The following is a 26,652-nucleotide window of genomic DNA, read 5'->3' as shown; positions in this document are numbered from 1 at the left end:
GAGGCTTCATTTCAATACAAGAAATCAGTTTTTTTCCTATTTCTCCTCAGAATTTACTTTTAAGATGGAGGCTTATATGAAACTACTCTACTACTACTACTACTACTACTACTACTACTACACACACACACACACACACACACACACACACACACACACACACACACACACACACACACACACACACACACACACACACACACACACAATGTATGCGTGTGTGTGTGTGTGTGTGTGTGTGTGTGTGTGTGTGTGTGTGTGTGTGTGTGTGTGTGTGTGTGTGTGTGTGTTAAACATTGCATTAAACAAGAACACTTGAAAAACATGCACATCACAGAACAAGAATTATAGAGAGGCAAATTAATATGAGGAACTTTGTAACCACAAAAGTATAGGCAGGAAAGCAGTTAAGATTTCTCTTCAGGTAACTTAGATTTTAAGAGGATAAGAACCTATAGACTTTTTGATAAAGAATCTGATTCTATTATCTATGATGTACATTTTTAAGAAATAATCCCCATTTCAACGGACGAAAGAACAAACTAAAGCTGTTTGAAAAATCTCTCCAATACATGATGTACAAAAACACCCATAAATTTCTTTCTGTTTTAAACATGTTTATGTTACTATAAGACGACCATCACTCTTCTTCTTTCTTTTTGTTTTTATTCAAAGACTGTTAGACAAAAAGACTGCAAAGTGTTTCCATGTTCAAAATGAGGGATCCCTGTTGAATTATTTCATCATCGTATTTGCTGCAGCATAGTTCCCTATCAGGGAACTCGAGCTGTGTGACAACGCTTTGGGAACGCCCCTGCGTGAGTGCGTCATGAAGCACGTATGAAATCAGTCCAATGGCGAGACGGAACGTCATAGGCGGGTGACGTCATCGACCAGGAAACTATATAAGCACCCCAAAACACAAGCGCGTCAGCTTCTGAGTCTTCAGCAAGTGCTCTGTGAGTGAATATATCAGTCTGTGTCTCAAAGTGTTTGTGTCTGTCCTTAGAAATTGCTAGGCAGGAGTTTTTCACATATAAAAAAAAATATATATAAAGAGACGATATATATATATATAATATGGCGAGCGAACAGCAGTTCAGAAAGTGTGTTCATCCCTGCCCACGTTATATCATGGGTGGGGACACTCACGATCTGTGTGTTGTTTGTATGGGAGTGCAGCATGCCCAGTCAGCTCTCGACTGGTTGCGAGCATTGTGAGCGTATGTCAATGAAAACGCTCCGCTCCCGCCGAGCCCTCTTCGAGGAGAGTGGTTCGGTGCGCGCTCCCCGCGTTTCGGGTCCCGCTGCTGCCGAGGCACAGCGGAGGCTTCAATCGTGGGTATCGCAAATGGATCTATCAGCGGGTATTGAGACGGGCTCTGCCTTATCTCAGCCTTTACCTGGTAGATCCAGTGCCTCAGATCCGGGTGTGGAAGCACGCGCTGCGGTTTCTTCCCCCCAGGCTGAGGCACCATCACTTCAATTATCCAGTTCTGAGGATCTGGATGTTGAAAGTATTGATACAGCAGAGACTGGGGACTTGTCACTTCAGTCTCCTGCTAGTGAGGAGCTTATGGAGGTGCTCACTCGTGCTGTAGAAAAATTAAGCATCGAGTGGCTAGCTGATAGACAGGAATCTCGTTCAAAAAGTAAACTAGATGAAAGATTTCTGCCGTCTCGTGCTGCACCTCCACGCCGGTGTCTTCCATTCTTTCCTGACCTCCACACCGAGGTGTCGAGGTCATGGAAAAGACCAGTGTCATCCAGAATATTTAGCCAGCGAACATCTGTTTATTCAAATATTTCTGGGGCTAAGAATTATGGTTATGGGGCGATGCCTAAGGCTGAAGAAACGCTAGCGAGCCATCTATCTCCAGATACGGCATCATCATTTAAGACACCGGCATTGCCCACAAAGCCATTAAGATATACCTCGGCTTTGGTGGGCAAAGCTTACTCGCGGCAGGTCAAGCGGCAGCATGCTTACATACTATGTCGATATTTCAAGCATATCAAGCAGACCTTTTAAAAGATATGAGTGAGGGGGATGAAATTAGTGCTGACGTAATTCGAGAATTACGTCAGGCAGCAGATCTTTCTCTCCGTGCCACTAAGGAGACGGCCAAATCAGTGGGCCGTTCTATGGCAGCCATGGTGGCAACGGAGAGACACTTATGGTTGAATTTATCCAACATGAAGGAAAAGGAAAAATCTTTTCTCCTGGACGCCCCGCTTTCAACTGCTGGCCTCTTCGGTGACTCAGTGAATTCGGTCGGCGAGAGGTTTCAGGAAGAGAAAAAGCAGGCGGCGGCGCTCCAGAAATTTCTCCCCCTCCGTGTTCATGTCTCCGGGGCTGCTGGGCGGGAGCAGCCCCGGCCGTCGAGTAGCTCCTCACACCGGGCGCAACAGAAAAGGAATGTCGCGTCTCGTGCTCCTCCCCAGCAAGACTGGGCCTAGGCGCGGCGCTCTCATACGAGGTCTTCCAGGGGCAAGGCCGATCTAAGGACGGTTATTGTCGCCAGGAAGGCTTCGTCGAAGAAGAAGCCCTGACGCCAGAAACGTCAGGGTACTGAGGGTGGTCCCCACCAAGAGAGAAAGGTGTTCGCTGCAGTACACAGTGCGCGTTCTCTCTCGGTGCCCTCAGGGGCCCGTTCTGCCAACCCCGCCTGCGTGCCGGGGCGTAGACGGTCCCAGCGAGCGCTTTCCCGAGGGACACTCGCCCGCTCTGAGGAGCGGTTTAGAGTGGTTAGACCAGTTGTTCCCTGCCGGTGCGCCGTTACAGGGCACTGTGTCTGCCACTCAAGATATTCCAGAGGCCAGTCTCGAGAGACTGGTACCCTTAGTAGAATTTTTGGCAGAGTGGAAAAGCCTTCCAAATGTATCTCATTGGGTCCTGCAGACTATCGAGAATGGGTACGCGATTCAGTTCAGATCACGCCCGCCTCGCTTCAGAGGGGTTCTGCCCACAGTGGTGGGCCCCGAGCAGGCTCTGGTTATGGAACAGGAGGTGAAAACTCTCCTGCTGAAGGAGGCTATAGAACGAGTTCTTCCTCCCAGCAGAGAGTTGGGTTATTACAGCCGATATTTCATCGTTCCAAAGAACGATGGGGGGTTGCGTCCAATTTTAGATCTGCGCCTGTTAAATCGCTCAGTAGGGAAGCTCAAATTCAAAATGCTTACTCTCAAGCAGATCGTGTCACAGATCAGGTCTGAGGACTGGTTTGTCACGATAGATCTAAAGGACGCGTACTTCCAAATTTCCATCCTTCCACAAAACAGGAAGTTCCTGAGGTTCGCTTTCGGGGGCGAAGCGTACCAGTATCGGGTTCTTCCGTTCGGCCTAGCACTGTCTCCCCGAACTTTCACGAAATGTATGGATGCAGCTCTGGCTCCGCTGCGACTCCAGGGCATCCGCATTTTAAACTATATGGACGATCGGTTGATTCTGGCTAAATCGGAGCATCAGGCGATTCGGCATCGAGATGTCGTTCTCGCCCATATCAAAAAGTTGGGGTTGAGGCTCAACGTCAAGAAGAGTGGGCTTTCTCCAGTACAGAAGAACACTTTTCTGGCCGTGGTTTGGGATTCGACGGCGATGCAGGCACATCTGTCTCCTGCTCGTATAGCTTCGATTCTCTTAGCCATCAAACAGGCAAAGCTAGGCCAGTCACTCACTGTAAAAGAATATCAGAGGATTCTGGGTCTGATGGCAGCAGCGTCCAACGTTATACCTTGCGGCCTGCTGTACATGAGACCACAGCAGTGGTGGCTCAGGACCAAGGGGTTCTCCCCGAGGGGAAACCCGCTCCGCAAGATCAGGGTCACGCGACGGTGTCTCCGTGCTCTGGCTATGTGGAAAGAACCTTGTTTCCTGTCCCTAGGTCCTGTGTTGGGGGCTCCGTGTCGTCGTGTAACACTAACGACGGTTCCCTCTCTCACAGGTTGGGGGGCGATCAAGAGTGGTCGCTCGGCCCAGGGTCTGTGGCAGGACCATCATCTTCATTGGCACATAAATTGTCTAGAAATGATGGTGGTGTTTCAGGCTCTGAAACACTTCCTCCCAGACCTGAGAGGTCACAATGTTCTTGTCCGGTCAGACAACACATCGGTGGTCTCTTATATAAACCATCAGGGGGGTCTGCGTTCGCGCCCGTTATACAAGCTGGCTCACCAGATCCTTCTATGGTCCCAGGGGAAGCTTCTTTCACTGAGGGCGATTTATATCCCAGGGTATTTGAATCAGGGGGCAGACATCCTGTCGAGGCAGGGGCTGAGGCCCGGGGAGTGGAGACTCCACCCCGAGGTGGTGGAGCTCCTATGGAAACATTTCGGTCGTGCCGAGGTAGACCTATTTGCATCCAGGGAAACATCACACTGCCAACTGTGGTTTTCCCTAAGTCCTCCAGCCCCTCTGGGGTTGGACGCGATGGTACAGGAGTGGCCGAGGTCACGCCTGTACGCATTTCCCCCGATTGCTCTGCTCCCAGGAGTTCTGGAGAGGTTTCGCCGGGACGAGGTCAGTCTACTGTTGGTAGCCCCGTACTGGCCGGCCCGAGTTTGGTTTGCGCACCTAATTTCTCTCCTCGGCGGCTCTCCTCTGGAGATTCCGATGAGGAGGGACCTTCTCTCTCAGGCGAGCGGGTCGATACTTCACCCCCGCCCAGATCTATGGAGGTTGTGGGCTTGGCCTCTGAGGGGGCCCAGCTCATAGAATCTGGTCTCTCGACTGAGGTCGTGGAGACCATCCTCCACTCCAGAGCTCTGGCCACTAGGAAATTATATGCATTGAGGTGGAAAATGTTCACCTCTTGGTGTGGAGAACATCAGCTGGACCCAGTTAACTGCCCGGTGGGTGCATTGCTGGAATTCCTTCAAGAGCGTTTCTCCACAGGGTTATCCCACTCCACACTGAAGGTGTATGTGGCGGCCTTATCTGCTTACCACGTCCCTTTGAGTGGTGCTTCTCTCGGGAGACACCCACTTGTAACCCGTTTCCTTCGTGGCATTCTGAGGCTGAGGCCAGCAGTTCGCACGAGGGTGCCGACCTGGGACCTGGCGGTTGTTCTAGAAGGTCTCTCTCTAGCACCGTTCGAGCCCATTGAAGAAGTTTCGGAGAAATTCTTCATTCTTAAAACTATCTTTCTTCTGGCTATATCTTCATTAAAAAGAATAGGAGATATCCAAGCTCTGTCGGTCTCTCCCTCGTGCTTGGAATTTGCACCAGGCATGGTGAAGGCTTTCCCCCTCCCTAGGCCGGGATACGTTCCCAAGGTACCAACCAATGTGGTCAGGCCTATTGTACTGCAGGCTTTCTGTCCTCCTCCATTTCTGACGTCGGACCAAGAGAAACTAAATCTGCTTTGCCCTGTTAGGGCCTAGATGCGTACGTCCACAGAGCTGCCCTGTGGAGAAAGAGTGAACAGCTATTCGTTTGCTTTGGACCCCCTAAGAAGGGCTGTCCAGTATTTAAGCAGAGGTTGAGCAAGTGGGTGGTCGAGGCCATCTCACTTGCCTATGAGTCTGCCGGTCAGCCTTCTCCTTTGGCTGTCCGGGCTCATTCAACCAGGAGTATGGCTGCCTCTAAGGCTATCCTGTCAGGAGTATCAATCCAGGATGTTTGTGATGCGGCAGGCTGGTCCTCACCGCACACATTCGTGAAGTTTTATCATCTCGACTTCAGCTCCACTCCAGGGGCGCAGGTGCTTTCGTCCGAATGTGCGCTCTGACTTCACACGACGGACACTTGCTCGTATGGCGACGTTGGTATTAGCGTTCCCAAAGCGTTGTCACGCAGCTCGAGTTCCCTGATAGGGAACGTCTCTGGTTACGTATGTAACCCTAGTTCCCTGAAGGGAACGAGACGCTGCGTGTCTATGCCATACTCCCAGCATGCCCGTGAGCACTTGCTTCAGTCTTATCAGAAGCGGACGCGCTTGTGTTTTGGGTTGCTTGTATAGTTTCCTGGTCGATGACGTCACCCGCCTATGACGTTCCGTCTCGCCATTGGACTGATTTCATACGTGCTCCATGACGCACTCACGCAGGGGCGTTCCCAAAGCGTTGTCACGCAGCGTCTCGTTCCCTTCAGGGAACTAGGGTTACCAGAGTAACCCTAACCAGAGACGTTTTCTTCCAGTCAGATGTGTAAAGGCTCGGATACCCGGAAATACCTTGAACATGGGTGTAAATGTGTGACCAGCCTGACAAATCAAGTAGCCTCATTACACTTAATGACTAATTCAAAAATTTAGCTGTTTTAGTGAAGGGCACACAAAGCAATGGAATGTCTATAAGTAATATCTTGACTTACTGTAATAGAACCATGTGTAATTTTATGTGCAATAATTTTTTAAAGACTGTGAGTAGGAGTAAAATGAGATTAGCTAGACTCACCTGTTAATGGTGGTGCATGCTGTTTATGGTATGTGATCACATACCACATAAAGACATAAGACAAAGGCAACCACATTTCTGTTGAATATGTCACTGTCTCACTGGGAAGGAAAACAATTTTAGTTTCAAAATAGCTTTAGCCACACTGCCATGGTGCATGCTGGGATCTAGTCCTGCCTCCAGGACTGCAGACATTATACATTTAGGCCTATACAATGAGCCAAATAAAGAAAAGGGTTTACAGTACACTTCATAATATTTAAATTTCACTCATTAAATTAAATTATTTCTCAAACAATTCTGGCCTAGGCTCTGATACCACAAATATATTTTTTAAACTTTTACTATGGGCAGGATTCGAAAGGGTTAAATGGTCCTAAAAAATATTCACACTTGTTCTCCCCCTGGGCTGCATTCCAGTCCACTTTTAGACATGCACTTGCAAACTTCCCTAAGCACTTCCCCTCGGGGGAATCCCTGCCACCATTTTGAAGTGCGTTCCACTTCGTGAAGTGGACGAGGGAAGTTTAGCCTATACGGACAGGCCCTCGCTCCCTCGATTTTGACCAAGGGAGCAAGTTTACTTCATATGTAGGCCTACACTTCAAGCAGCTCCATTTACCACACTGCAACACGATTGTGACGTCAATGTATATTGCGTTCAATTTCCACTGTACATCCGAGTGAACAAGACGGAGAGAAGTTAGCGAGTGAAGGGCATGACAATTTTGGCCTGGAACGCAGCCCGAGTCAAAATAGCCTACAAATGAAGGGAAAATACAAAATTGCTGAGAATTTTGGAGGGCACAATCTACAGAAGCAGAAAAAGCACAAAGCAAGGGGTTAATTGATTTTTTTTAAGTGATTGATACATTTATAAGTTTTATTATTGTAAAAACTGTGAAAACAAATAGATCATAAGTGTTGCATAAAAGGTAATTGTTTCTCATGTGGACGTCTGTAAAAATAAATTTGCATGGCACCTCAATGATAAAACTCATGCATTTGGATGGCGATTTATTGACGGTGGAGGGGCAAGTTCTGTAATTCCACGAACGCGCCAACGCGCTGCTCCCGTGGTCAGTCGCATGTTTGTCTGCTGTAAATAACATGTCATGCTGGAGTAATACGAATAAATTATTTAATTTTTCTAGAAAATAATGTTCTATTTATTATTTATTTAAATCTCATTTTGAAAAATAGGAAGCTATAGACGGGCGTACGGCCGTACGCTATAGCTATATTTGAAATAGTTTTTATATCCTTGCATTTTATCTCAAAACGATGTCATTGTAAAAATATGGAAATTAGCGGAAATAAGTTAATGGAGCCTCTTATTTACATGAGGTAAAAAATAAGCTGCATTGTTTGTATTTTAATGTTAAAGGGACAATGTGTAGTTTTTTAGGTATTTTATTATCTAAAATATATTCATAAATATGTCCTCAATGGTGTACAAATAGGCCTACCTTACCAATACAAATACCAATTATCTGACTTATCCTCGTAAACGAAGAATTTATTATCTTTATATAAATGTGACGGGTAAAGGCCACGGAGGCATTCATATGTAGTACCGCCATCTTGAAAAACTATAATAGAGAGGGTCAAAAAGTACTAGGCCAACACGTTTCCACAACGGGTTTTCGTTCAGAGCCAGCTATCAGTAACTGAAAGCAGCAGAAACGGAGGAGCAGAGCAGTGAGAGCAAAGAGTATACAGTAGAAATACCAAGAGGCGAAACTCAGTAGAACGTTCCATTGCAAACGCACAAACGCACCCATACGCACATATATACATGTATCTGTATGCCATGCGCAGAGCTGCAGCTCTGCCATCTTGGACTGAGCGCAACACAGCTGTCATAGAATTGAACGATACGATACCGGCTCCAATTCAAAAGCGGTTAAGGGAACTAAATAGTAGTTTCTAGTTTTTAATATCTCTATAGCCTAAACTAAAACGGCATGTTGGATAATGTACAACAAAATAATGCTTATGGATAGGTTTGTAATTAAACGATTTCGTCATAGAGCATGAAGGTGTCAAATAAGCTATTTATTTACCCCAATAACTTTTGGGGATAACTGCCTGTTTTCATACACAGCACAATTTTACAACACCAGTAACAATAGCCCATGTTCCTCATGAAATGATTGACAAATTCCTTGAAAAAGCCAAAACACAATGAACAGTGAGTAGGTGAAAGGGAAAACACATTAGTCAAGAGAGAATATTTTAATAGTAATAGAAGATCATCACAAAATGAACAGTAATAAAATTGGTGTTGGTAATTAGATCACCACATCATTTCTGCCTGCATTATACACAACAAATCAAACATTGTGCAAGTAAAGTGCAAACATTTAGCCTACTACAAATAGAACGACAATGGTAAGTATATTAGCTGTTCTGTTTGGGCTGTGAGAGTTGTCGATTTTGGGTCCGTAATATGATGGATTCTGACTCTATTGAATAGTTTCACCATGTATACAAGAGTGTTTTTGCACTTGTCACACACACAACTTCCCTGCACTCACTGTTGTACACTTCCATGCCGCTATTTACCCCAATAACTTTTGGGGATAACTGCCTGTTTTCATACACAGCACAATTTTACAACACCAGTAACAATAGCCCATGTTCCTCATGAAATGATTGACAAATTCCTTGAAAAAGCCAAAACACAATGAACAGTGAGTAGGTGAAAGGGAAAACACATTAGTCAAGAGAGAATATTTTAATAGTAATAGAAGATCATCACAAAATGAACAGTAATAAAATTGGTGTTGGTAATTAGATCACCACATCATTTCTGCCTGCATTATACACAACAAATCAAACATTGTGCAAGTAAAGTGCAAACATTTAGCCTACTACAAATAGAATGACAATGGTAAGTATATTAGCTGTTCTATGTGTTTTAGTCTTTAGTTTTATTATAGTTTAATTAATCTTGACTGATAAAAACTTTTTACAACACATGTTACATTTGATACAGAAAGAGAGAGTTAATGTACAGATTTACAGATGACATAGCTTTAAAAATGTTCTGTTGCGCTTCTGTTTGGGCTGTGAGAGTTGTCGATTTTGGGTCCGTAATATGATGGATTCTGACTCTATTGAATAGTTTCACCATGTATACAAGAGTGTTTTTGCACTTGTCACACACACAACTTCCCTGCACTCACTGTTGTACACTTCCATGCCGCTATTTACGTATGGAGACGTATATACGCTGCTCACTTTAACGTTAATAAAAACCTTTTCTACTTTACCTCTCTGGATCTTTGGGGAATCTATGAAATGCTAGTTGATTGGTTGTACACTGGTAGTTGTTGCAGTTGATGGCAGAACACAGTTTTCTTTGTTTCCAATTATTTCCAGACATAATAATGTACAGTTGTGCTAACGGTAAAACCGTTGGTTCAGTCCAAAATGGCGATAGCAGCGCCATCTAGCAATTGTTGTCAAAACTGCAACGGAGTTTCGCCTTTTGGTACTTTTGTACTCTTTGGTGAGAGGCGCTTGTCACTGCCCCTGCAAGTTTAAAAGGCTGAATTGCACTGTTATTTTTAATGGCGGATCATACATATGCCGAGCCACAGGAGAAGAAATCCTCATCGCCAAAAAAGTCCAAAATTGAACGTAAAAGGAACTTATTACAATAGTTCATGTTTTTCAGAGTCAGTAATTCATACTGTAACATTCGTTTGTTCGTTGTGTCAAGTTGCAGTTTTTAAAAAAATAATAAATCTGTTCACCCGAAGGAAAACTCGACGAAGTGCTATTAGAAGACATCCTGTCATAGCTTTTTGGTACATAACAGCTAACGTTACCGTAGATGCATTTGAAAAAGCGAGGCGCCGGAGAGCACAATTTGTTTGAATGCAAAATACAATTTCACCGCTAGATGGGAGAAATTAATGCACAATTTCCCTTTAAGGAGACTGGGCTGGCTATACTATAGCCAACATCTATTGTGCTGTATAGCTGCCATAAAAATGGCCCATTTCAAATGTTTATGTGCATTTTTTTCTCTTTCTCCTTTTTGTTCGTTGAGGTGAAGCTTTGATGAAGAATTGTTCTTGTAACTTTCCAGCATTTCAATAGGCCTAATAACATGCAATACGGTGCTCGGCAGTGATCAAAAAGGATTTAAACAGCGAATTTTAAAGTTGAGATATGGCTTCGGACGGCAATTAAATTAGCATCACGCTACCTTGGTGTTTGTCAAAAAACAGTTGGTAATTTGCCCGAGATTTTTATGCGGGTGGTGGGAGAAAAACACTGACATTCTGGATTCGGACGGCAATAAAATCACTGATTAGCCTAAATCCTGTTGAAAATACCTTACGACCCCATGAGAAACAATTACCGTCCGAATAGGGCTTTAGATCCATTAATTTCCCTCAAATCCTTAAAAAAAATAAAAATCACATCAGGCTACATTTGAAGTTTTCAGCCGCTTTTGACCACGAGGAGTATGTAGTGTCACCCTTGGTGACAACTAAGTGAGGAGCAACCGAGAGTTACTGTTGAGTTCACCAGGCTACCATGTAAATGTTTCTTAATAATCAATTTTCATACACTAGATGGCGCTGTAAGCCACTAGATTCAGTATCAACGCTGATTCTCATAGCTCTCGCCAGGTGCAGTGGCGCACGCCTGTAATCCAAGACACTGGGAGGCTGAGGCTGGAGGATCGCTTGAGCTCAGGGGTTCTGGACTGCAGTGGGCTATTTTGATTGGGTGTATGTGCTAAGTTTGGTATCGATATAGTGCTCCTGGGGGAGCCCAGGACCAACAGGTTGTCTAAGGAGGGGTGAACTGGCCCAGGTCGGAGACGGAGGTGGTCAAAGTCCCCGTGTTAATCAGTAGTGGGATCGTGCCTGTGAATAGACACTGCAGTGCAGCTAGAGCGAGACTCAGTCTTTTGTGTGCACAGTTTTTAATAGAAGAACAGAAATGAATAGCCTACTTTTTTCAGCAAGGATGTGCTAAATTTATATATATATATATATATATATATATATATATACATATATATACACTCACCTAAAGGATTATTAGGAACACCATACTAATACAGTGTTTGACCCCCTTTCGCCTTCAGAACTGCCTTAACTCTACGTGGCATTGATTCAACAAGGTACTGAAAGCATTCTTTAGAAATGTTGGCCCATATTGATAGGATAGCATCTTGCAGTTGATGGAGATTTGTAGGATGCACATCCAGGGCACAAAGCTCCCGTTCCACCACATCCCAAAGATGCTCTATTGGGTTGAGATCTGGGGCCTCATTTATAACCATTGCGTACGCACAAAACAGGCCCTGAAAGAGGCGTATGCCACTTACGACTCACAAGTTGTGATTTATAAAAACAAACTTGACAGGAAAATTTGCGCACCTGCACGCATACTCTGACCCATGCGTACGAACATTTTGGAGATGGAGCAGTTTGGCGACACCGATGGTGAGCTGGAGTTAAATGTTGTTTTTGGTCACTTTAAGACAGAAAATCTAAAGACAATTATACATATACAGAAAGATAATACAAATATAATTTCACAAACCAAGCCTATCACATGAAGCAAACATCCATCCCTTCTTAAATGTCCGCGCCAGCGAGCGCGTTTGGCTGTTTAGTGAAACTGACGCATAGCATAACGCATCTAAAACCGTAAATCTTCATTATAGTCCTAATCATAAATACAGTATATGTTCACAATAACAGTTGAAATAAATAAAACAATGATTTAAACTTTGTTTTACTTCTGTTGTAAAGATTTAGATTAAATATGCCATTCTGATTAATGTAGTTAAACACTTAAATTACATGAAATCATTACTGAGAAGTTACAACATTTTTTATATTCAATAAATAGAAATATTTGTTGTGGATGCAATGGTTTCGAACACTTTTCCCCTTGCATGCTGTGTTTTAATGTTTTAAATAAAGATATAATTGCTAATCATGATAATAGCAGAATGTCTGAGAAAATGGTTTCATGCAAATAATGTACAACAAGGTCTATCTGTTTCCATTAAAAACGTAAACCAATTAAAAATACTCTTTGGCCAGTGGAAAAGATTAAGAAAAACTTTCTCCGAAATGTATTAGTTACTATTTGATTTATTTATTCAAAAACAAGGCAAGGATAGGCTACTAGTTTTTATTAATGTAACTAATGTGACAGCACAGCCGCATTTCATATTTTCTGTCTTGTACCGTTAAACTTGTTATCACGTGGATGAATAATCATATGCAAATGATATGCAGATGAGGATATGCATAGTAAAACTAGGCGCTGTAAGCTCCATATATGGTTGTTTCGGGGAGGAGACGCATGTGCCCACAATCTTCCGCTAACTGGGATTTATAAAGTGAATTCTGCGCAGGTTCTGGCGTATGCACGGTTTTATAAGTCTGAATATTTTTTGGCGTACGCCATTTTTAGCTTTCTGGCGCACGTACACTTTTAGTAAGGATCGTACACACAGTTTTATAAATGAGGCCCCTGGAGACTGTGGGGGCCATTTTAGTACAGTGAACTCATTGTCATGTTCAAGAAACCAATTTGAAATGATTCGAGCTTTGTGACATGGTGCATTATCCTGCTGGAAGTAGCCATCAGAGGTACATGGTGGCCATAAAGGGATGGACATGGTCAGAAACAATGCTCAGGTAGGCCGTGGCATTTAAACGATGCCCAATTGGCACTAAGGGGCCTAAAGTGTGCCAAGAAAACATCCCCCAAACCATTACACCACCACTACCAGCCTGCACAGTGGTAACAAGGCATGATGGATCCATGTTCTCATTCTGTTTACGCCAAATTCTGACTCTACCGTCCGAATGTCTCAACAGAAATCGAGGCTGATCAGACGGGGCAACATTATTCCAGTCTTCAACTTACCGATTTTGGTGAGCACTTGCAAAAAAATTGTAGCCTTTTTCCTATTTGTAGTGGGGATGAGTGGTACCCGGTTGGGTCTTCTGCTGTTGTAGTACATCCGCCTCAAGGTTGTGCGTGTTGTGGCTTCACAAATGCTTTGCTGCATACCTCGGTTGTAACGAGTGGTTATTTCAGTCAAAGTTGCTCTACTATCAGCTTGAATCAGTCGGCCCATTCTCCTCTGACCTCTAGCATCAACAAGGTATTTTCGCCCACAGGACTGCCGCATACTGGATGTTTTTCCCTTTTCACACCATTCTTTGTAAACCCTAGAAATGGTTGTGCGTGAAAATCCCAGTAACTTAGCAGATTGTGAAATACTCAGACCAGCTCGCCTGGCACCAACAACCATGCCACGCTCAAAATTGCTTAAAACACCTTTCTTTCCTATTCTGACATTCAGTTTGGAGTTCAGGAGATTGTCTTGACCAGGACCACACCCCTAAATGCATTGAAGCAACTGCCATGTGATTGGTTGATTAGATAATTGCATTAATGAGAAATTGAACAAGTGTTCCTAATAATCCTTTAGGTGAGTGTATGTGATAGTAAATTTTAGATACCACGGAGATAGCACTTCCCACATCTTTCTTCAAAAGTGTGTTTAACTGTTTAAAAGCAGATCTCCTAGAAGTGGTAAATGCCTCACTTCTCTCTGGGAGTTTTCCAAACCCCCTTAGAAACTGCAGTTGTCAAGCCCCTCCTGAAAAAGAGCAATCTGGATAAGACCATATTAAACAACTATAGACCGATCTCAAATCTACCTTTCATAGGCAAGATCATTGAAAAAGTTGTTTTCAATCAGCTGAACAAATTCTAAAGCTCGAATGGATACTTTGACAATTTTCAATCTGGTTTCCGATCACATCAAAGCACAGAGACAGCGCTCATAAAGATAATAAACGATATTCGCTTAAACACTGATACAGGCAAATTATCAGTGCTGGTACTACTCGACCTCAGTGCTGCATTTGACACTGTCGATCACAACATACTTCTTGACAGGGTGGAAAACTATGTCGGGCTTTCCGGGATAGTCCTAAAATGGTTCAGGTCATACTTAGGAGGGAGAGGTTATTATGTGAGTATAGGAGACCATAAGTCTGAGTGGACATCCATGACATGCGGAGTCCCTCAAGGCTCAATTCTTGCGCCACTCCTATTCAACCTGTACATGCTCCCAATGAGCCAAATAATGAGAAATAACGAAATCGCTTACCACACATATGCAGACGACACACAGCTCTACTTAGCCCCATCGCCTAATGATTACAGCCCCATTGACTCCCTGTGCCAATGCATTGATGAAGTAAACAATTGGATGTGCCAAAACTTTCTTCAGTTAAACAAAGACAAAACTGAAGTCATTGCATTTGGAAACAAAGATGAAATTCTCAAGGTGAATGCATACCTTCACTCTAGAGGTCAAACAACTAAAAATCAAGTCAGGAATGGGTGTGTCTCTAGAGTCAGACCTTAGTTTCAGTAGTCATGTCAAAGCAATAACTAAATCAGCATACTATCACCTGAAAAATATTGCAAGAATTAGATGCTTTGTTTCCAGTCAAGACTTCGAGAAACGTGTGCATGCTCTCATCACCAGCAGGGTGGATTACTGTAATGGACTCCTCACTGGCCTTCCCAAAAAGACCATGAGACACTTGCAGCTCATACAGAACGCTGCTGCTAGGATTCTGAGCAGAACCAGAAAATATGAACATATCACACCAGTCCTCAGGTCTTTACACTGGCTGCCAGTTACAAATAGGATTGATTTTTAAAGTATTATTACTGGTATATAAATCACTAAATGGCCTAGGACCTCAATACATTGCAGAAATGCTCACTGAATGTAAACCCAACAGATCACTCAGATCATTAGGATCACATCAACTAGAAATACCAAGGGTTCACCCTAAGCATGGCGAGTCCGGTTTTAGCTACCATGCCAGCCGCAGCCGGAACCAGCTTCCAGAAGAGATCAGATGTGCTCCTACAGTAATCACATTCAAATCCAAGCACATCTGTTTAGCTGTACATTTACTGAATGAGCACTGTGCCACTGTTCGTCCGACTGTTTGTACTGTATTTTTAATTTAAAAAAAATGTTTTTATTCAAAACTGTTTTAATTACTCTGATCTCTTTTGATTATTTTAATTTATTCTATGTAAAGCAATTTGAATTACCACCGTGTATGAAATGTGCTATATAAAAATACTTGCCTTGCCTTGCCTTTCCTAGTAAAGACTTATAAAATGATTTCTATTTTAAATCAGTGCTGTTCTTTTTAACTTTTCATAAACTTTTTATTCATCAATGAATCCTGAAAAAAGTATCAAAGGTTCCAAAAGTATATAAAGCAGCACAACTGTATGATAATAAATCGACTTTTGGTGCTGCATGGTTTTTATAGTGCTTTGTAACATCTGTTATTTCAACGATGCAGATTCAGATCGCTTAATAAGTCTTTACTATCACTTTTTTTTGTAAATAGCACATCCTTGCTGAATAAAAGTAGGCTATTAATTTCTTTAAAACAAACAAAAAAAAGCTAGATAAATACCCCCTTTTCACATTTGAGCCTCTTCCCCCAAGGAATTCTGTGCTCTTCCCTAGGCTACTCTTATAGTAGATGTAAAACTCGGGCTAGGGCCTACATGTGGTTAAACAGCTATTATTTAATTTTGTGTATTGTGCTGGTTAATTTATCAATGAAAAAAAAAGTATATTTAACGAAATGTACCACTTACCTTTAACAATACAGCTACCAAAGAGATTGAAAAATGCTTTATTTCACCCTGCCTAATCACTCCCTAGTATTGTGTTTTCATACACTAGATGGCGCTGAGAGCCACTAGAGATTCAGTATCAGTGCTGATTCTCACAGCTCTCGCCGGGTGCAGTGGCGCGCGCCTGTAATCCAAGACACTGGGAGGCTGAGGCTGGAGGATCGCTTGAGCTCAGGGGTTCTGGACTGCAGTGGACTATGTCGATCGGGTGTCCGCACTAAGTTCGGCATCGATATGGTGCTTCTGGGGGAGCCCGGGACCACCAGGTCGTCTAAGGAGGGGCGAACCGGCCCAGGTCGGAGACGGAGCAGGTCAAAGTCCCCGTGTCGATCAGTAGTGGGATCGCGCCTGTGAATAGTCACTGCAGTGCAGCCTGAGCGATGCAGCGAGACTCAGTCTTTTGTGTAGTTACTCTGTGGGAATCGAATTAACAACAGCAACAAGAAATGAACACAAAATAAAGCTTTATTGGCCATATTAAATTATCCAGTCCAGTCCATTTTTTATTTATTATTAAAGTAGGCCTATATGGCTAGCCTGTTAGATTAATTTACACCAATCCATTTAACTTTTTCATACTGTATCACAAGTAATTTAGATGTCAATATTTTCCAAATAGATAGCCTATAATACTTAGCTTAGTGATTTGTAGTCAATTAACATTGTTTCAAGACAGATTCAGATCGCCTCATAAATGTGAATTCGTCTGACCATGTAATTTTAATTCAAAATTAGGCTCCACTTCACATTGTCCAATGAAATTTTAACTTGTTGTGGCAGATAATGATTGGTCAGTGTATTATAAATGACAAACAGGCATAATTGAATTATGTACCTAATATTTTAAAATATGTAATGTGGATTTTAAATCGAATCGACACACAACCTTAGTGTCTACCAGAGACGACCTGAAGCCCAGATACACTTCACCCCCTACTCTACAGGACTACCTTCACAGATCTACTGCACTGGATCCGAGGTTCAAGTCCCTGTCTCACATGGACCCTGCCCTACGCCAGATGACATACAGTGACCTCACCACTGAGATTGTGAGCAGTCTGGGCACTGAAGACTGTGATGAGGTAAAGAAAAAGAATATTATTTAAAAATTATAAATTTAAATCTAAATACATTTTTTATTTTCAGTAATAATGGCTTTGTTCTATTAAATGTTATTGCCACATTTTTCATGTCCATGAAACATGAAAATAAATAATACGTTTAATTAATTAATCTAATTTTTTTCTGCAGGGTCAAGCTGCAGAGCCAACAGGAGCAAACTTGGACACATCTCCTCCACAAAAGAAGTCAGCGATGGCAGAGCTTTTTGGAGAGACCTTTGCCAGCAAAGACATGGACAGCAAGACTCATGCTGACATCATCAAAGAGGAGGTGGCATCCTACCTGGCAGCAAGCTGCATTACAGTGGATGGTGATCCACTGACATGGTGGAAAAGCAATGAGTGTAAATACCCTCATGTTGCCAAGATGGCAAGATGCTATCTCGCTGTGCCAGGCACTTCAGTTCCTTCTGAGAGAGTGTTCTCAACAGCAGGGGACATAGTGACTGCAAAGAGGTCCACACTCTCCACAGACAATGTAGACATCCTTGTCTTTTTGAAAAAGAATTTGAAATTATAAGCTCAGGTATGCTTTGCTTTCTTTCTTTTATTCTTCTTTGATGATGTTGACATAGGCTTTATTTCACTATCCATGTTTCAAGGAAGATGATGTGCCTTCTTATGTTGCACTTTAAGTTGTTTTTTTATTAATGGTCATTGGTCCATGTTTAAAGGAAGGATATATGCCTTTATGTAGCACTTTAAGTTGTTTTTAATTAATTATGTTAAAAAGAAGATATTATGCCTTGTGCACTTTAAGTTGATTTTATATATTTTAATTTAATAATTTAAAAGTGTTAATAAACAAAAAAACAAAACTTATGTTTATTTGTCTTGTCTTTTCTTTTTTCCTTTTTTTTGCTGATCCGAAAAATGATCCGATCCGTGACTCTGATCCGAGAAACGATCCGAACCGTGACTTTTTTGATCCGTTGCACCCCTAACCACTACCGACACACTAAAAAGACAGTTTAAACATGGTTTGGTTGTTGAGCCATATGTAGTAGGCCTACTCTCTGAAAGAATCATTTGTCTTGAGAGCATAGGTTCTCGATCAGACTTTGGAATAGTTCGTTCGTTTTCATTTTAAAATGCATAACTTTTGCTACACATACATGTCATGTTAATTATAATCTATCCAGTGTATTTTGTTTTCTTTACCACAATATTATCTTTGATATTTGTTTCAGAGGGCACCTTTCCAATCAACCTGTATATAACAGGTCAGTAGTAATGTTATTGACAAAATATTAGTTTTGACTTTAAATGTTAAACATTTGTAAACCTCAAGGATATAAATTATAGAAAATAAATAAAGATAAATGTAGAAATATATATTTCAACGATTCTCTTTATACACACAAACATGCAAATAGTAGCTAAGAACCTATGAATAGCCTACATAATTCATATTTAATAAATAAAGTGCATCAATAAAGTTAAAATGCCTACAATGTTATTATAACCTCTCAACTATGAAATAGGAACTCTAATTCATCTAACATATCACAAGGTGTTTTATCATTGATTCATACATTCCATTGAACGATAGAAACAGAAACAAAAATATTGGGATCAAATTTTATTAAAGGTCATGATGCATAATGATGACTGTCCCAGTCAGAATATCAATTGTTGAAAAGGGCCTCTTAAAATAAAATAAGAGTTTAATGGACTCTTAAACAGTCAAAATTTACGTTATGCAGATTTCTAAGCTACCTGTTTTAACAAGAAATACATCAAGACTGAAAAGAAAACTGTGTTTCTCAACTTTAATTTTGAATTGTAAGACTGCCAATAGAATGTTTAATAACAGTTGCATTACAACCTCCTTACGTTCTTTGTTTACATTTGACTACTGTTTAGACTGGCGTTGTACAAACAAACACCACACCTGAAAGAGAAATAAAAAGAGATATTAATAAATAACATACAGTCTGAAGCTGACCCAAACATCCCCCAAAGCCACAAAATAAGAGAGGTTTTATTCACCCTGTCCTTGAGTCCTATAAGTGGGAAAAAATGTTAGTGCATTAGTGAAGTTCTTTCAGAAGAAAACATCACGCAACACCCATTTCCCCATCCTTGTGTTGTTCAGTTGTTTGAAATAAAAAGATGAACTTACTTAATGTCCTGATTTTCCAGAAGGCACCTGTAAGTGGCGATCTCCTGCTCCAGACGGCTCTTGATGTCCAGCAGTGCAGCATAGTCTCTGCCCTGCTGCTCAATGCCAGAGCGCACCTGACAAAGCTCTGCCTCCAATGTGTTGATATGCTTCTGAAAGCCTGCTAGCATAGCGCTGTACCTAGCCTCTGTTTCCAACAGTGAGCACTCCAGTGCTCCTTTCTGTGTGGGGAAAGACAAGAGGCAGAAGGAATAAATGATTACTAGACAATTTTTAGATAATTCCTCCTCCTATCTCACCAAAGACTCTTTAAGGCATGCCAGTTCATGTGAAAGTGACACGTGATGGAATTTGACCTCTGCATTTAACCCATCCAAGTAAGTGCACACACATTAGGAGCAGAGTAGTGAGTAGTGAACACACACACACACACACACACACACACACTGCAAACATGGATACACACAGCCTTGAGTGGCGCCCAGGGAGCGATTGGGGGTTAGGTGCCTTGCTCAAGGACACCTCAGTCATATTCCTGCCGGTAATGGAATCGAACCAGCAACCTTTGGGTCACCAGTCCAACTCTGTTACCATTAGGCCATGACTGCCCCCCAGTCCAAAAACAATTATATTTTTCAGGCTAGTGTAGCTATTAAACATGTGTAAAACATGATTTTCTCACCATGCTGATCTGAGACTGTAGCTCGATCTCCAGACACTGGAATGTACGCCGCAAATCTGAGATCTGTGACCTAGAGGATTCTAGGCACTCTGTGTGGCTGGCCACGTCTTTGCACAGTTTTGCCATCTTAAAAATAATAAGAAACACACACACAACATGAATACTGTGTATAATAATTTGTAATGCTGTCATACTGTACTGTTTACTGTTTTAATATCAAATGTCTGCCACTATATATGATGGCAAATTGGGATTCACCTCTAGAGGAATCAAAGAAACAGAGGCTGAAGTCTCACCTTCTCTTTGAACCAGCACTCATGTTCTCTGCGGTATTTATCTATGATGGTCTCGTAATGACAACGGATGTCGTCCAAAACCTTGTTCAGGTCTTGCTGAGGAGCAGCATCCACTTCCACACACACTTTTGTGTTTGTCAGCTGACACAGTAGTGCTTCCACATCCTGTAACCACACACGACTCCTGCATCAGGTCTTTATATCTCATTTACACATGGCTCCTGAATTTTCATTTAATTGCAAGTTCTTTCTAAGCACACCTTACATTGCTCATGACTCAAGCTGTCCAGAGTAGACCACTAATACATAGTTGAATCTGCTACAGGCAAACTAACCTCCTTATAGTTCTTCTTCAAACACGCTAGATCTTGCAGCAGAGTCTCAATCTGGATCTCCAGGTCGGCCTTTGTCAGGGTCATGTGGTCCAGCAAGCGACGCAGATTGGCGATGTCAGCCTCCACAGACTTACGCACTGCTAACTCATGCTCATATCTAATTGGTGGAGTGGCAGGATGGGGAATAAACTCACCAATCATGTTTGGACAATACGATCTGTTAAGATGCTGAAGCAACCAAACTGGTTACAGAGGAATATTGTTTAAGAGAACTCACTTTATCCTGAAGTCATCAGCAGCCAGTTTAGAGTTGTCGATCTGCAGGAGGATGTTGGTGTTGTGGATGGTAGCAGCTCCAATCTATCAATGTAGAACATTGATATAAAAATATACTAATGTAGAGCATATTAGTTTTTCATAATTTCATCCCTTATGAAATTGCACGTGTACCTTTTCCTTCAGGCAATCGATGGTGTTCCAGTAGGCGCTGTAGTCCTTCTGGCAGATCGGCGCCTTCTTCTCATAGTACTCGCGGATCTGCCTCTCCAGAGTGGCATTGGCAGCCTCCAGGGAGCGCACCTTCTCCAGGTAGGATGCCAGACGGTCGTTCAGGCTCTGCATGGTGGTCTTCTCATTCAGCTGGATGTAGTCACAGTTCCCAAACATGATTCCCAATCCTCCATTGTTCAGTTTGCCATAACGTCCAAATCCTCCACCAATTTTGCAACGCAGATCTGGGTAGCAACCAACGCTGCGATAACAGGAGGAAGAGATGCGAGGGTTTCCTCCAAAATCATAGCCACACACACTGTAGGCTTTAGGTGTACAATTAGTTATTGTACCATAGCTAATTGGAGTAACTATGGATTTTGAGGTCATGGTCTTGGGACCGTGGCAGGATGATGTACGGAGAGAGCACGACATGGTAGATGAATGCAGAGACAAGATGAACCCAGAGAGGACACTGAAGGTAACCGGTAGATTGTCCTGGCGAGGATGGCTCCTTTTAGCCTGGCTCTGACCTCTTATAGAGATGGAAACCCAGGGCGGGTCCTGCACTTTGTCGATGGGAGAAGGAGGTAGGGTGTGTGTGAAAATGGTTTGTGCCAGTTTAACGCCCTTTGTCGGTTAAGAGCTGAAAAAAGAGGTCATGCAATTTAAGGTTATGCAAGGATGGTGAATTTATGACACAAATCTTGTTCTATGAAATTCTTCCACACCTGATGTTGTCAGACTATGAAGTCATAGTTTTATGTAACAGCAGCGACTCTGGGCATGTGACCAAAATTGGTTGGCCAGTTTCTTTGCAGTGGGATCTAAAAGAGATTAAAACATCTCACAGAGAAAAATGCATTGATGGCGTGCAAATGTTCATTTTTATTGGACCGAAATTTTCGCCACTATTTTACACTGTAAAAAAATATTTTCATGATTTTTTATCACAACATTTTTACAATTGTCAAATCGACTTAGATTAACTTAGATCATTTATGTGGTTCAGATAACATGTTTTTTTGAGTTTCTGTTGATCAAACCAATCTCCTTTATTGTATTAACTCAAATATTAACTTAAAATTGTAAGGCAACCAGATTACTTACTTGATTTTGTTTTACAGTGTGTGGTGGAAATTTCATATGAATTTGTATCAATGAGTCATAGGCATAAGCAGATTGTACAAAACTTACACATGAATGGGAGACAAAAGAGATTTGAGATTTGACCACTAATTTGCCAAAACTTAAAATAGTTATGAAATGCCATGACATCGAAATTTCAACTACATTCTTAGATGCCGCAATAGGTGTCACTGAGAAAATCACATATTTTGTTAAGAAATTCTCAAATGCACATATTTCACAGCAAATAAAACTGTGAACACAACTTCAGTTCACCATGCAGCATTCTGTAGGTTTTGTTATTGCTAACCATCCATGTTGCATTTTATCCATTCTGTAAGCCATTGCAATAGTAAATCTTAAGAAAAAATGAAGACAATATTTTCATGTTTATGGACTGGAGTGGTTGTATCAATTGTACCCAAAACTGTAAAATTACAAATAATATCTGTAAATGCAGTTGTCATTTTAGGTATTGTGACATTAATGACAAATTTCAGTAAACAAATGTATACAGAAAATTTACTGTATTTTTCATACATTACTTGTCTTAAATTACATAAAAGTGTATGTAACATTACAAATATAATCTGTAATTAAACGGTAACAAAACAGTTAAAAGATAAAACAGTCGAATGACTGGCAGCCCAAAAAAACCTGTAACATTAAAGTAAAACATCCTAAGTTAAATAAAATCAAAAAACACTGTTATTTTACAGTTATTTCCTGAATTATCACAATCAAATACCCTCATTGTAAAAAAAATCAAAAAAATCAAATGACTGGCAGAAAAAACAAGCAAAATTTCTGTTAAAGTTTTTTGATCATATTTTACTTTAATTTTATGTCACCATGATGGAGATCAGTGTTGGCTTATGTTGGGCTCATGACCCTTGAATTTATAACATTAGCTATTCCCTGGCTGGGGGCTGCTTTAACTGTGTATTTAATACAAATTTGTTATAGCAAAATATTATCGAACGGTGTTGGTCACTTATTGAAAATGTTATAGGCATCACATGGAGGCCTGAGTACTAATATGACTTTGAGTCAAATCTTTGAATAAATTAGTTGAGGTTATTATATATAGAGAGAGAATTTAATTTTATAGAAAATATGATTGTCACAATTTTTCACATGATCCTTATGATATTGTGGCATCAGTATTATGAAAATCTGATATTATGAAATTAAATATATATATATATCATACAGAAAATGTTTTGAGCTGGGTTGTTTTTAGGAGTATAGAGACATCAAGAATCAACATATCAATCGCAACAATGGTGACAATCAACAAAGCTTTTTTGCGACTTTAGTATAGCTTGTGTTGTGACGAGTTCTGAGTTGAAGTGAATTTTTTTCATTGTCACCATATACGCTGCGATTTATATGCTAATTCTTGATGTCTGTGTGAGTCTACATGATCCTGTCAAATCATTTTCTGTATAGTGACTACATTAAAATCCTTCAGAGTATCACAGCACTGCAGGGTTTTCAGCAGCAGTATTGGATCGCAAAATTAACAACTAATATTTAGCAATTTAATAAAATATTAGACTTCACGTGGTATCACTAAAACAAGCCACTACATGATGAATATCAACTAATCTGAGTTTCTCTTGGATTACAACCAAAACAAAAATGTATCAGAAACACACAGTTAAAGCAGCCAGAGAAAAACTAATGTTAAAACTTGAAGGGTCAAGAGCCCAACTAAAGCAAACACTGATCACCAAAATGGTTATTTTTATTTTTTATTTAAACTTTGTTATTTTCAATAAAACATCAACTTCTAAACCACTGTTAATTCTCAATAATAATATTAGTATGAAATAAATAAAGTCTGGATTGTAATAAGTGAAGATGCTGACATCTTATAAGAGATCTGTTATGTTTAAAGTTCTGTTGGGATTTAAAGTGTTTCTGTATGGTTTGTTTTGTGTGTCACCATTGTGCTGAAGAGTAGAGCCTGTGCTTCAGTCCAGGATGAGCGAAACACTGATGTAATGTTGTGTGTTGCTTTATTTAACTGTCAGTAACTGTGTAGTGTCATGGTAGACGTATTCTCTGGTTTCTTCTAATCTTGTGTTTATGTTGTTGTATGAATGCACGTGTGTGAGAGGCGTGTATGTATGTCATTACCTGATCCGCTCCAGCTGTTCATCATTACTTCACCAGCTGCTAGCGATCTCACCACTCTATTTATACTCACCGCTGTTCTATCATCTTTGTCAGATCGTTGTTTGATGTCTCCTCTTTGGTCTTCTGGTTCCGTGTTCCTGTCTCATGTTCCTGTTCCTCGTGGTCATCGTTGTGGATTTACTTCGTCTCACCGTCTGCACTTCACGTCTTCACCTCACCGGATCTGACCATCGAAGTCCCTGCGTCACCCTTCATCATCTGGCTTGTACTGTTCAACGGACTTTTCAAATAAATCATTGTTTACTCGCGTTTGCTTCCTATGATCTCTGTACAGCTTTGACAGAACGATCTGACCAAGGAAGGGAAGCAGCGAGCGTGTCTCCCTCATCACTAGAGGAGTTTATCCATCACAGTATCTGTAGAATGGACATGCAGGAGAGAGAGATCGGCGACACGGGTCGCGCAGTACAAGCCCTGGTGACGCAGGTGTCCGAGCTCACACAGCAGATCCAACGCCTACGAGCTCCCACTGCGCCACCCACACCAGCCGTTCCTCCCGCACCACCTGGAAGCCCCTCCCAGTCAGAGCCCCGTTTGCCGATTCCAGAGGCATATGCAGGTGAACCGTCGCATTGTAGAGCGTTTCTGACCCGATGTAGTATGCATTTTGCACTGCAACCACGCACTTTCAACAATGAACAGGCCAAGGTGGCTTTTGTGTTGACTCTGTTGACTGGGAGAGCGGCGCTTTGGGGAACGGCGGTGTGGGAGAACCAGAACCCATGTTGTACCTCGTTCCAGACACTCGCCGCCGAAATTAAGCAAGTATTCAACCGGGCTGTCTCTGGAAGAGAGGCAGCCAGAGCTTTGGCCGAACTACGTCAAGGGGAGAGGTCAGTTTCCGATTTTTCAATCGAATTCAGGACTTTGGCGGCGGAGTGTGGATGGAACGAGGAGGCGCAGTGGGACATGTTGCTGCATGGGTTGGCTGACCACGTCCAGAAGGAGATCTACGCCCTGGATCTTCCTACCACACTTAACGGACTCATTGAGTTAGCCCTGCGGGTGGACGCTCGGTTGTCCAGAATCGAGCGTCGAGCTCCGACCACCCGCATGCTCGGGGCAGTCGACGGTCTACGATCCAGCGGCAGGGACGTGGTCAGCCCCGTCTACAATCACGAACCCATGCAGGTGGGTCGAGCTCGGCTTTCCCGAGAGGAGAGGGAGAGGCGGAGGTCCCAGGGCCTTTGCCTTTATTGTGGAGGAGCCAGTCATTACGCACACAACTGCCCAGTAAAAGGCCAAGCCCGATAGTAAACTTGAGGCTACTATCGGGTGGGATCTCCACCAGGAAGACCTCATCAACGACCACATCTACCTCCACCCTCCTCTCGGTAAGACTAAGATGGTCAGTCACCCACCAGCACGATTGTCATGCACTGTTGGATTCCGGGGCTGAAGGTAATTTCATGGACCATAACTTTGCACGCAGATTTCAGATTCCCCTCAAATCCCTAACTCACCAGATCGCAGTTCACGCACTTAATGGTCAAGAGCTCCCTACCATCTCATTATCCACTGAAGACATCACACTCATCACCTCTGGCAACCACACGGAGACTATCTCGTTTTATATTCTGGACTCACCCCTGGCACCTGTCGTTCTGGGACACCCATGGCTCATCCAACACAACCCCTGAGTGGACTGGCTTCATAGATCTGTGCTGGAGTGGAGCAAGGAATGTCATAAGTCTTGTCTCGTGTCTGCTTGTTCGTCTGTACCTGTTTCTGTGTTTCAGGAGGAAGCAGGGGATTTGTCTAACGTCCCCATGGAGTATCTGGACTTGAAGGAGGTGTTCAGTAAGTCTCGTGCTGCTTCTCTCAATCCGCATCGTAAAAATGATGGTGCTATAAATTTACTGCCAGGTAAGTCTCCGCCTAAGGGCAAGTTGTATTCACTCTCGATTCCTGAGAGGGAGGCTATGGAGAAATATATTTCTGATTCTCTAGCAACCAAGTTCATCCGCCCTTCCTCTTCTCCAGTGGGGGCGGGGTTCTTTTTTGTGGGGAAGAAGGACGGCTCGCTGCGACCTTGTATTGATTACCGAGGGTTGAATAACATCACGGTAAAGAATACTTATCCTTTGCCGTTGATGTCTTCAGCCTTCGAGAGGTTTGCAGGGGG

General features: G+C 42.2%; 1 protein-coding gene across 3 annotated transcripts in view; it reads right to left on the bottom strand.

Moving 5' to 3' along the window:
* The window catches only part of krt95 (keratin 95), a 33,623-nt gene extending 11,889 nt beyond the window's left edge, over positions 1-21,734 (bottom strand). The window contains exons 1-8 of one of the 3 annotated variants that reach the window (XM_077202944.1): positions 21,156-21,697; positions 20,983-21,065; positions 20,706-20,862; positions 20,371-20,535; positions 20,075-20,200; positions 19,393-19,613; positions 19,260-19,273; positions 19,096-19,161 (exon numbers count right to left, since the gene is read on the bottom strand). In XM_077202944.1, coding sequence (XP_077059059.1) covers positions 19,130-19,161; positions 19,260-19,273; positions 19,393-19,613; positions 20,075-20,200; positions 20,371-20,535; positions 20,706-20,862; positions 20,983-21,065; positions 21,156-21,629 — 1,272 coding nt within the window. In that variant the 5' untranslated portion in view covers positions 21,630-21,697 and the 3' untranslated portion in view covers positions 19,096-19,129. Of the gene's footprint in view, positions 1-18,836; positions 19,162-19,259; positions 19,274-19,388; positions 19,614-20,074; positions 20,201-20,370; positions 20,536-20,705; positions 20,863-20,982; positions 21,066-21,155 lie in introns of those variants that run through there. The other 2 variants (XM_077202943.1, XM_077202945.1) reach the window with 2 other exon arrangements.
* Positions 21,735-26,652: the final 4,918 nt, after the last annotated feature.

Source organism: Siphateles boraxobius, unplaced genomic scaffold (genome assembly GCF_051911475.1).
Source record: "Siphateles boraxobius isolate OS27281-9 unplaced genomic scaffold, OSU_SipBor_1 5, whole genome shotgun sequence".
Classification (NCBI taxonomy): domain Eukaryota; kingdom Metazoa; phylum Chordata; class Actinopteri; order Cypriniformes; family Leuciscidae; genus Siphateles; species Siphateles boraxobius.
Note: the sequence above shows the minus strand (reverse complement) of the source record. Positions and strands in the feature narration are given on the sequence as shown.